Raw genomic sequence first — 12,535 nt, 5'->3', positions numbered from 1 at the left:
ATTTTAGTATGTATGAGATCATTTATCAATATTACCTATTGCCCACAACTGTGTGGCAGATTGTAATATCTATCAATAAATAAATCTATCAATCTTAAAAAAAAAAAAAAAAAAAATATATGTCCTACTACCTAGATCTGACCCTGTGTGATATCTTGGCTTCATTCTTGACAAAAGACTCATCTGGATCACACCAACTTAAGAGACCAAAACTAAAAAAACAATTCAGCGAACTATACTAAATACTAAGCAGGACCTCTCTTCTCTCAATAGACAGTAAACTTGTAATTTATAGGACCTACGGATTTGAACTTTGGGAACAGCTAAACCTGCAAACGTAAAATGTATCCCATCCTTTCAATCCAAAATTCTTAGAACCATAGTTAACACTCCATATTACATTTGCCCAACAGAACACTACAGCATTACCTTCCAATCCCATTTGTCTATAACCTTATAAAAACAAAATTTTCAAACAAATAAAAACTTTTCCGACATTCAAATTGTTTAGTTCAATCCTTATCTGGTTCTACCCATCCCTACAATCCACCTCGAAGGTTGCAAAAGTAGTAGCCAAGAAACCTAATAAAAAATTAATTTGGCACTAGGAGTTGTGGCAATGGTCAAATGCTCCACTTATGCACAAAGTGGTTGCAGTTTTAGCGCACTTAGCCCCTACTGAATCAGTATTAGTGATGCTATGAGAGGGCTGCATTGAGATCTTGAAGAACCCTACTTCTCATGCATGGGAGATAGAGCAGGGTTGCAGATCCTCAGGTCGAGTGTGTAAATATTTTACATAACAGCATAAATATGTTTAGTGCTTTTATTTTATTGTTATATTATTTCTAAATTTTACTTGTTTGATTTTATCATTATTTCTTATTCATTTTGATATGTTATATTCTTATTCATAGTAATTATTTTAATTCTGGTACGAATGTGTTCATTTATCACTGTTACTTATTACCCAAGATAGTGGCAGATTGTAAAACTCATGAATAAAAAAAAAGTACACAATATGATATAATAAGCTCAAATGTAACAGTAGCTTTTATGGATACCCAACAAAAACTCCCCAAAAAGACTTATAGAGCTTATTCATTTCCGGAAATAATCTTTGGCGAAAAAAACATCAGGGTCCTCATAAGAATTTTGTATCAAACAATCAAGACAAAATTCGGTTTATCAATGTGCTGAAAACAAAATCAAAAAATCATAATAAATATGAAGATGCTGACAGGCTCACCTCACTCCACTATTATCTTAGACTTAGTGTAAAAGTTGTAATATAAAAAATTTAGGATCAAAGAGGGAATATGTTTTTTGTACTTTGAAACTGGTCGACCAAAAAAATAGATCTAACTTCTAACTCCTGCAGACCCCTGTATTCTTTCATTAGTTCTTGTTTTATTTTAGAAGCTATAAGGTCGATTCTGAAACCATAGAGAAGTTCATAAAAGTGACTTTCAGCAGAGTTTTTATTTTATTAATATTCCACATTAAAATATTTTGAAAAAACGTAACTTTAAGGGCATTATTCCCCCAGTATCTTGTCTATCCCTCCTGTAGACCCGGTATTCTTTAAAATTAAAGACCTGACATTCATCTAAATACGTTTCTTGTTGCAAGAACACAATGGAGATTCTTTTCCCTCATCAATTTCTTAATGTACTTGCCGAAATACACTACTGCATTATTTGCTTGATCATATATATATATATATATATATATATATATATATATACGAATTTGTCATTTTCTGTCCAGAGAAACAACACCAGAAAGTGTTGATTCGTCAGAATCAGATAGAAAATCCGTGTTTGGTCTTGGAAAAGAGATATATTTTGAAGGAGCCATTTTCAAAATAATGTATTCCAAGGGAAACCCTTTTATGCGTTTTTTAGAATTATAGTAATTGTCATGAAGATAAAGCTCCTAGATTTGATCTAAAGCTCTGTAAAATAGTTATACTAGTTAAAACTTTTCATCAATGATTACAGATGTTATTTAAAAAATTAAATGACAGCTCATCAAAGTTAATAGGTGCATGGAGAAGTACTTAAGTAAAGCAGAACATTTTTAATATAAAATAATGTAGAAACCAACTGTAACAAATTTCGGAGTCTTCGAAAAAAGAAAAAGGTTCAAAAAAACTCAGACAAACAGTTAAAGAGATTAACTTAGAAGCCATATATTAATCTTTTTTTTTTTATGTGTTATTGATTTGGACCATTTCGGACATTTCAAAATCTTCAAGTTACTTTAAAACATCGGTGCTATTTGCTATCCTGGACCCTAAGCGGCCGATCATTACGCCTATTCTTATTACGAACATAGACAGACTACATCAATTGCGTTGGCACTAGACTGAAGAACGGTACACTAAGCCGTTAGTAAACTGAGGTAGCATACTGGCCTTTGAAAGGGACACCTGGACTACTTTTGCTACCTGAACTTGTACCTTCTTCTTCAACAATCTACTCACCGAAAAATAGTAGTAGTAAATTATATTAGTAGCAATAACTATAGATAATGTACTACCATATGGATTTTCAAACTAATATAGAACGTATTCGATTTAATATGTTTTTACTTTCTTCCAATAAGCTCATTCTCGCCATTTTTTTCTGGTATTGAAAATTCCCTCTAAGTAAAATTTCTGTTTTCATTATAACAATTATTATACGCGTTTATTTGAATTAGTAAACATCACACATGCAGTCTATACCTTCAGCCAAGTTTTTGGCTATTTTAACTATTCTCTCTGCTGAAGACTGCTGCTGTCTACAAGACATCATCTATTTCTTCCCACTTTCTACCGACATGCCACAATAATTTTTAAAGATTAAATTATTTCGGGCCTTCTGTGACTTTTCATTGAGTGACCCACAAAATGAAAACTTGACCTCCCACAATGGTTAGAATAGGTTTGTCGCCTGTAGATAACCAGGCAAACATCACCTTCGCTGAGGATTAAAAAAAAAAGTTTAAATTAATTAATGCGAGAATATAAACGTATTAGCTTTCTTGACGCTGGTTTGGTATGAAGAAATGCCAGGTTTTACACTTTCCTTGTTTCGGTTTGACTAAATTGTTCTTGGGTTTTGGGTCCTCTGAATTCTCCTAACCCTTGAATACTGCCCTGGTTTGAAAGTAAAACAATTAAAACTCATTAATTATCTATTAATTGGAGAAGATGGTCGGGGGTGCAATCAGCAAAAAAACAAATAAGTAAATAATTTTTATTTACTAAATAAATACCCGACCAGATTCTCCACTTTTTAAAATAAATAAATTGATAGTATTATTATTATCAATTTTTCAAAATATTTCTTTAAAATGCCGTGAAAACACAATTTTATCACCACAAATTAACTTTAATGATGAGAAGATAGTTAACAACATATAATCTATATAATGGGAAGATGGTTGGGGGAGCGGTCAATAAAAAACACAAACAAGTATAGAGAACTTATTTAATAGTGCCAACGTTTCGGCCAGTTTCTAGCATTCATCAGGGCTAAGAACAAAGAGCAAGATATACCAACGAATAAAAAGAGAAAATATAACAGAATGACACAAGTAAATAATTATACAGAATGAAAATTATTAAAAATAAAGTGATGAAAGTGGAAAATAAAACGTTTAATTAAATATGTAAGTAAAGTAAACTAATCATGGAAATAAAATTTTAAAATTACATAATGCAAAGAAACAAAGAAATATGAATGTATTAATTTAATATTAATTAAAAAATTAAAGTTATAGAAAGAAAAAAATAATAAAAAATATAATGATAATAAATAAAAGAAAATATATTCTAAAGGTAAGAATTACCCGAATATTCTTACCTTCCGGTAATTTCGTCATCTTTGCCTATTCCTTATTATTACTCACCCAAATAATATAATGCAAAGAAACGAAGAATTTTATTTTTTTATATTCATTGGTTGTTATCTTGCTCTTTGTTCTTAGCCCTGATGAAGATAACTGATGAAACCTTGGAACTATTAATAAGTTCTTTCAACTTTTTTGGGTTTTTTATTGACCGCACCCCCAACCATCTTCTCACCATATAAATTAACTTTATATTAGATCAATTAAAACCACCAAACAATTATTTTTACTTATTTGTCAGGTACACGTGATATATTATATTATTAATAATTTAAGAAGATCAAAATCATTCTGAGCATTGTTTGAGTTAATCGGAGGTACTTTTTTTTGTTTTTCTAACATGACTGGAATTCTTAATTAAAACTATCACTGTTGGGTAGACCACGAATATGTAGTCAAAGTTAACCTACTTCCGACAGAATTCATGAAATAATTAATAACTTAATTCTTAAACACTGTTTATTTTACAAATTAGTCCCCTCATTTACGCCCAAGATTATATACAAAGAATCGCTGAGGACAGCTCTCGTCTTAAATAGGGAGCACATGCACACACTTAGCATAACGCTTGGTCGACAGCCAGCCCAGTCAGCATCTAATAACTATATTATCCGATAGTAGTGTTTATGGAAGCCGACATGTTATCCAGTCAGGGCTTTTATCAAATATTTTTAACTACAGGTTTGAACAAGTGGCCCTAAGAAAGCACTTTTTAAAATGTAACTCAAAAGCATTCAACAATATTTTGGACTGAAATTTGCTTTTATGAACTATAAATACTACCTAAACACCTCGGATTGATAAATAAATTTATTATTACCTTTTCATCCACTGTCGTGTTTTATATGTATTTTCAAAACAAACATTTATTACATCAGCAGTAATTTTTTTTATTCTACAAACCGAACTTTAAATAATAATCAAAATAAGCGAGGTTAAAACATTTATTAACGGGAGTCTTGGGCCGACGAAAGAAAAGAAGAAAAAAAAAAACAATAGAAAGAACCATTAACATTTTCGAAAAAAAAAAAAGTAAATAATACGAGGAATTCCAAAAAAGGAGTAACAAGTGTACACATACAATCTAAAATATAATTAAAAACTTATAAATAAATGGAATATAGTCCGGGTGCGGACAAATAAAACTCAAATAGTAAATGATTATACTATTTTTATTTAATTTATTTTTAAAAATGGTATACCCATTTACTATTTGAGTTTTATTTAACCGCACCCGAACCATATACCATTTATTGATACATACGGTCAATCAGCAATCTTCCAGTAAAAACGTATTAATTTTTTTAAAAAAAGTTTATATAACCAAATTAACAATTTATTAGGCCAATAATGGGTAAAACTTTAACAGGAATAAAATATTTAAACGGGATAATATTATTTATTAAAACCTCAACTGAAGTTCATTTCTTTAAGTCTTGGATTATAGTACATTCTTAATTCGTGCGTTTTAATTGGTTTATAATCGTAATTCTGTTGCTAAAGTGAAAGGAGCCAAACTAAAAAATAAATAAAACCAGCCTGGTCCAATAGGTTCCTAATCGGGTAATAGGCGTGCTGTATGGCCAGTATATCACTTCCAACAACACTCAATTGTTCATATGACAAATGCTAGACTCACCTTAAAAAATAAAATACTGTTCAATATACAATATATAATTTTCTTCCAGAGTGTTCTTACAATAAATAACTACTTTTCTAGGTTATTTACTGATCATGTAGTATAGAATAAGTGAAAACTGAATCATATTCTGACAGAAAATGTCTATTTTTTTATATAAAATAATTACCTAAATATTCACAAATTTAGTAGGCCCCCATATTTAAAAGCAATGGGTTTTGAAATGGTAGACTAGGCTCTTTTTACTTAAAATAATATACAATTTCATAATTCACAATTAAACATTCTTCTAAAATGAGTACCCTGTTTGGCTCTGGCTCGAAGACGAAATAATACACACTTAATTTCTTGTCCTTCTTGAAATTATTCAAGTCTAGATTTATTTTCAAGCCTTAGGCTGCACTATTGGAGCTAAGAACTTATAAATCCAAGATTGAGAAGTTATAATTTAATTTTTCAATGCTACAGCCTTTTTTCTTGAGTCTCAGGAAGGAAATTTCATCCCATAATGTAATTGAGCATCTTCACATTATGAAAACAAGTTGTACAAGTGAGATGAATTATATCACTTACAGGAAATCTTGTAACTCTTTGTATCATAGTGCAATGAAAAATTACTAGATACATCTATGACAAGACATTATCAGTATATAAGATACAAAACTAAATTTCAGAAGTAAAACCTCTGAACTTTATACTGCGTGGTGAGACCTGTATAGTTGGTCTTCTAAGAGTATGTAGTTAGCAATTTAAAGGCACATCAAGCCTACACAGTTAAAAATCTCTCTTAAACAGTTGAATATTTTTTAAGTCCTCCACCATGAAAGTATTTAAAGAATATATAGAAGAATACAATCGCTGGTAATGTTACAAAGCCTGAATTACCATGCTTTTAATAATAAACACTACCAGTGTTTGGTCAATTAAGGAGGTTATGAAATATAATAGAATATTTGATGAACTTCTTCAATACTTTGGTTGATCAACTCCAATTGTTTCAAAATACTCTGATATTACTGAGTAACTAGAGACATCAAACTTTGAATCGAAAATTGATCATACAGTTCATTCAAACAATGATTATAAAGCTATAAAAAGAAAAATTTAACTCATTTATTACAATAATTTTTCAGTATTTTGAGCTCAAATTGTTTAAAAACAATCATGGAAGCTCATTGAATAATTTGATCAATCACACTTTATTGAGTCACCCCTAAACACAATATCCTCCTTTTGGATCTGTCGTAGTGGGGTAATAATGTCTCAAAACAATAGCCATACAATAAGGAATAAATCTCATGGGCAAAAATCCATTACCAAGGTATAAAAAACATTTCTATTTCAATTACTTTTCAAGTTACAACTTTATAGTATACATGGTTCCATTTTCTCAACAACGTCAAGAATAAATGCGATTTATCATTTTTCTTGCAATAGATAAGAGTAAATGAAATGAAAAGAAAATAATGGTGAAAAATGAAGAATAAGAATAGGTTTGCTAAAAAAAAAAAAAAAAAAAAAAAAGGTGTAATTTTATTCATAATCAACATAAATTATAGCTTCATTCCAACGATAACTCTTGAACTCGGGAGCATTTAGTTCAGGATTAATTTAATATGCCTGCTCAAACCATAATTAGTTTAGAAAAGTAAAAAAAAAAAACAGTCTTTACACAGATCCAGAGACTGTTTGACTTTCAGAAAGAGTTTATACCATGTAAAAAAATTAGCAATTGATTCTTCATTTTAGAGACTTCTTGGTACTTGTGAGGTCTGTACAATGACCACTTCTGACTGACAAAAACTGCCAGAATCATAAGCAGTAAAGGTTTGGGGATATAAAAACTACATAAGTCAACAGTGGTTATTGGAATAAGCCTATGAACATTTCCGAAGATATTCAACACTAGTAGTGGCCGACATGAAAACCACTGCCTCATGAATTGTATATCAACTTTCTTGGTTGGTTTCTTTTTTCTTTCTCAATTTGAAAGTGTTATTTTCTTTTTTCAATTGATTTCTTATTTCTGAACTCCCTTTTATTTGTGATAATTCTCATGAGCTTTAATCAGGAAAGAGAATAATTTGAGAATTGCCTTTTATGGAAAAAGCTGATAAAATATCAAAAAATTCTGTGGACTATTTAATTTAGGCCCGACCTCATAGGGTCATGATCTGTTGGGGGTTTCATGGTGACCGTGATAGTGACAGTAATAGAGATAGCTATTTCTACTACTATGGCCGTGTAACTTGACATTTGCAGTTGTGCTATCAGGGTTTGGTTGACTATCATAATACTATCAACTATCTGAGCATATACGACATACTTACTGTCACTATGGAACCTCTGCTTATATAATGTGATGGTACTGTATACTGCTTTAATTAGATCACAGCTATTGTACTTCTGCTCTATCATGAGATAAACTGTAAAATAAGATTGAGGATGCTTTGGGCATATCAAAGTACAGCTTAATTTAAAATCCCAGTGTTCATATTTGCCAAGTAAATGCACCTTCTATTCCTTAAGATACACTAGCCCTTGATGAGCATCGTTTATTCTCTGTAACATTTCCTTTCTTAGGGGTTTCAGTACAACCATTTGACTTTCTTTAAAGAGGATGCCTTCACAAAAGGTGTGTTCATCTTTGACTGACTCAAATCTTTTAAGAAAGATTATAATCCCTCCTCATAGTCTCTTGAAAATTAATTGTTTTTGTTTAAATTAAATAAATGGCATCCAATTTAAGTGTTAAATTGATTTTTAATTAAAAAGTTTTAACATTAATGTGAAGAGTAACAAAATAGGTAATTAGACATAAGCTAAGGAAAGCTTACGGAAATTGATGACCTAGACAGAATAGCCTGCAAAATGTTTTTAAATTATTTATGTGAGTGGAAAATTGTGTGTAAGGTATGCTATTTTATTATTAATCATGTTGTTAGTTAAAATTGTTAATAATAAAAAGCTGTTATTTGATAGATTGTCCTTTAAACTTAATAAAACATAAGCCAGAGGTTGCCCTTCCAGCATCAGTACTTCTCTCAATCTATCTTTAGATGCATTCACTTATCATAAATGAACAAGTAATATCTGACCATAGGCTGTGATATCAACTTTTTTTTTAGACCTTTCAAGGCTGCATGTTGAACTAACAAAAACAAATCTATAATACCATATATTCTCACATTCTCCTTTTTGGTAACTGAAAACGATAACAATCTGGGTTATGCAAAAACAATGAAATTAATATATTGAATAGAACTAACAATAGAAAACCTAATTGAAGAATGATAAAGTCTAAATATGATCAAGTACATCTACCCCAAATGGGAATCGAACTGAGCACCTTTACCACAACGTGCTCAGCCACCACATCCTCTTCAGTTAACATATGCAACTACTGTACCTCAACCAATTATAACCCAAGGAGGTGACCTGTTAAGGATCCTAGTTTTTCCAACAACCTATTGAGAATGAGATACTAACTTCATAAAAGATGATCTACCAACTCCAGGATAAATCCACAACTGGTTGAAAAACATAATTTTCTCACGAAACTGGGTTCAGACTTAGTTCCATCAGTTACGATTTCAGTGCCTAACTCTCTGAAGTACTCCATTTTTGATAATGTAATGTAATAAGATTAAATGAATTCAAGACAAAGTTAGAGAAAAACAAAATTTAAATCTTAATTCACAAATCAAATTTAAATTTATATTGACTATCTTACTGATTGAATATTCAAAGTATCACAAAATGTACCAGAAAAGTGTATACAAAATGGGAATACTTCAAGTAAATCACCAACATGACATCTACTGTAAGCCTGACTATCACTAGATTGTTAGACAGTAAAAAATCAGATCCACAAATGCAGTATATTTTTCTTTTTCTTAAGGAAATAGTTAAATCTATGATCAATAAAAATACTCAACAGAACAATATCAGTTAAAAGCAAATATAGAAATAAACTATAAGTAGATTCTAAAACATTTTGTTTTAAGGTACATACGAAATCCGATACATACATGATATCGTTGATCAGCTAAACAAAATGTCAAATTGTTAACTGATTAAGTAAATAAAATAGAAAAACTCACAAGTCCTTCTTTGATGACGATGGGATTAGTGTCGACATTAAATATTCTTTGAAGCAACCACACCCGTTGTTGTTCCATTTTGAGAACATATCACTGGTAAAACTTAATTTAAAAAATAATCTAACTGCCTCAACCTTCTCGTCACTCGGATACAATTGTTCTGGCGCTTCTCTTCTCAACCACTTTGTAGCTCGTAACCCCCACCACTGATTTTATTATTAAATGTATTGTAGTTATAATTTAATCAATTATAAAATATTTACTTGCAGTATTTATAATGAAAATGATTTATGCATTTAAAAATAAATATTTAAGTAGTTTTTATGAAGTAAACTTGCTACATCAGAAATAATTTTGAGGGTCTTGGGAAATGACTTGTTAGTCTTGAGAGGTTATGAAGGTTATCATTTGTTAGTGCTTGGATGATAATTGTGTTTGCATTCTAAGTTGGGATGGGACAAAATCAGTCTGGTAGTGGAGGATCTGGAGGTGATAAAAAGGATGATAAAGACAAAAAGAAAAAATATGAACCACCGATACCCACGCGAGTTGGTAAAAAGAAGAAGAGAACTAAGGGACCTGATGCTGCTACAAAATTGCCACAGGTAACACCTCATACAAAATGTCGTTTGAAACTCTTAAAACTGGAAAGAATAAAAGATTATCTTTTAATGGAAGAAGAATTTATCAGAAATCAAGAACGTTTAAAACCTCAAGAAGAAAAGAATGAAGAAGAAAGATCCAAAGTTGATGACCTTAGAGGGACACCCATGTCAGTTGGTAATTTAGAAGAGATTATTGATGATAATCATGCCATTGTTTCAACTTCAGTAGGATCTGAACATTATGTAAGCATTCTTTCCTTTGTTGACAAGGATCAATTGGAACCTGGCTGTTCTGTCCTTTTAAATCATAAAGTTCATGCTGTGGTTGGTGTTCTGTCAGATGACACTGATCCTATGGTTACTGTAATGAAGTTGGAAAAAGCACCGCAAGAAACATATGCCGATATTGGAGGCTTAGATACACAGATTCAGGAAATCAAAGAATCTGTTGAATTACCTCTTACTCATCCAGAATATTATGAAGAAATGGGTATAAAACCACCTAAAGGTGTAATTTTGTATGGACCACCTGGGACAGGGAAGACATTGCTTGCTAAAGCAGTTGCTAATCAAACATCAGCTACATTTTTAAGAGTTGTTGGTTCTGAACTTATCCAGAAATATCTTGGTGATGGACCAAAACTTGTTAGAGAGCTCTTTCGAGTTGCTGAGGAACATGCCCCATCTATAGTATTTATTGATGAAATTGATGCTGTTGGAACCAAAAGGTAATTCTTAAACTTTACTTTTTTTTTGTTCTTTTTTTTTAGTAATAATAAACAAGTGTCACTTCAACTGGTGGGTTGATATGTAATCATTAACAAATATTGTTCTATTGTTATGGGTTGTAACCTTTAATATTATTATTACTTTCTTCTAATTTCAGTGAAATGTTTTTACAAAAATTGTATTACCAGTTTCTTTTATGTTATAAATTGAGTTATTTTTCTGGATTTTTTTTTTTCATCTTTTAACTAATATGTTTTGTTTTAATGGATTACAGATATGATTCTAATTCTGGAGGTGAGCGTGAAATTCAGCGTACTATGTTGGAACTCTTGAATCAACTTGATGGATTTGATAGTCGAGGCGATGTTAAAGTAGTTATGGCAACCAACAGAATTGAAACTTTAGACCCGGCTCTTATCAGACCTGGTCGTATTGACAGAAAAATAGAATTCCCTTTGCCTGATGAAAAAACTAAAAAGCGAATATTCAACATTCACACTAGCCGCATGACACTTGCTGATGATGTGAACTTGTCTGAACTGATTATGGCCAAAGATGACTTATCAGGTGCAGATATTAAAGCCATTTGTACAGAAGCAGGTCTTATGGCATTAAGAGAGCGTAGGATGAAAGTAAACAATGAAGATTTTAAGAAATCAAAAGAAAGTGTCCTTTATCGTAAAAAAGAAGGGACTCCTGAGGGGTTATATCTTTAATGCTCTATAATTTATTTTTATTTTCAGCAATAATTTAATTACTGTGCTTTTTGTTAATCTATAATTGAAGTATTGTGTAACAGTTAAAATAAATTTAATTTTTCCACTTTTAATGTCATTTATTAAGTTCTCTCCAGATGAGAGAAAATCATTACATTAATTATCTTTTTTTTTTTACTTTATTTAGTTTATTCACAACTGTAAAAGCATTTTTACAACCAGCGAATGAGATGTAGAGAGAGAAAAAAAAATAATAATAAAAAAAAATGTCATGAAGGCATGAAGGTTAGTGTCATCCAATGATGGCTCTCCATTAAAATTGAATTTTAAAAATCAATTTAAGAGATCCCTATTCCAGCTCCTTCGTAAACATTGTCTCGTATCTGGTAAGTCTCGTGTTGATAGTCCTTGAATTACAGGGTTAGTGTGTAGTTAGAGGGAAATGTGTCGTGAAATCGTTTATATAATGATTTAATGGTTTTTTGTATGTAGGGAGTTCATAAGTCTTTGTGTGAGTTCTTGTTACTTATGTAGGGTGGAGCGCTACTGATCAGTCTTAGTAATTTTGATTGAAATTGTTGCAGTTTCAGTAAGTTAGTTTTTTTAGCCCATCTAACCCTTTGTTCGTATAGAAAAACAGGAGGACATAGACCACGATGGAGCTTAAACGTTATTTGCCAAAATCCATTCCTCTGCTACTACAGCTCTTTTTCAATTGAATTAATTATGTAATAATTTTTAGTGACTATAAATACATTTTTCTTTTCTTTTTTTGTCCTTTATTTTTTTATAGAATATACAAATTTATTTTGTTCTTAACCTATATATATATATATATATATA

General features: G+C 30.8%; 2 protein-coding genes across 2 annotated transcripts in view; one reads left to right on the top strand and one right to left on the bottom strand.

The window, feature by feature from the left end:
* LOC106686254 (uncharacterized) overlaps nt 1-10,008 on the bottom strand; it is a 61,896-nt gene extending 51,888 nt beyond the window's left edge. Inside the window, exon 1 of the mRNA XM_014429443.3 lies at nt 9,643-10,008. Within this exon, the coding sequence (XP_014284929.1) occupies nt 9,643-9,720 (78 nt within the window). The 5' untranslated portion in view covers nt 9,721-10,008. The remainder of the gene's footprint in view (nt 1-9,642) is intronic.
* Nucleotides 10,009-10,018: 10 nt separating this feature from the next.
* Nucleotides 10,019-11,805, top strand: Rpt2 (26S proteasome regulatory subunit Rpt2). The gene is made up of 2 exons (XM_014429445.2): nt 10,019-10,975; nt 11,251-11,805. Exons 1-2 carry the CDS (start codon nt 10,095-10,097, stop codon nt 11,690-11,692), a joined length of 1,323 nt encoding a protein of 440 aa, XP_014284931.1. The 5' UTR covers nt 10,019-10,094; the 3' UTR covers nt 11,693-11,805.
* Nucleotides 11,806-12,535: the final 730 nt, after the last annotated feature.

This window comes from Halyomorpha halys, unplaced genomic scaffold, assembly GCF_000696795.3.
Source record: "Halyomorpha halys isolate HHAL.00 unplaced genomic scaffold, Hhal_1.1 Scaffold801.1, whole genome shotgun sequence".
Taxonomy (NCBI): Eukaryota; Metazoa; Arthropoda; class Insecta; order Hemiptera; family Pentatomidae; genus Halyomorpha; species Halyomorpha halys.
Note: the sequence above shows the minus strand (reverse complement) of the source record. Positions and strands in the feature narration are given on the sequence as shown.

Bases quoted from the DNA above. Each gene is read 5' to 3' on its own strand.
- Rpt2 (XM_014429445.2), top strand. From the start codon at position 10,095: ATGGGACAAAATCAGTCTGGTAGTGGAGGATCTGGAGGTGATAAAAAG. The intron at 10,976-11,250 runs GTAATTCTTAAA...AATGGATTACAG, and splicing joins GATGCTGTTGGAACCAAAAG to ATATGATTCTAATTCTGGAG.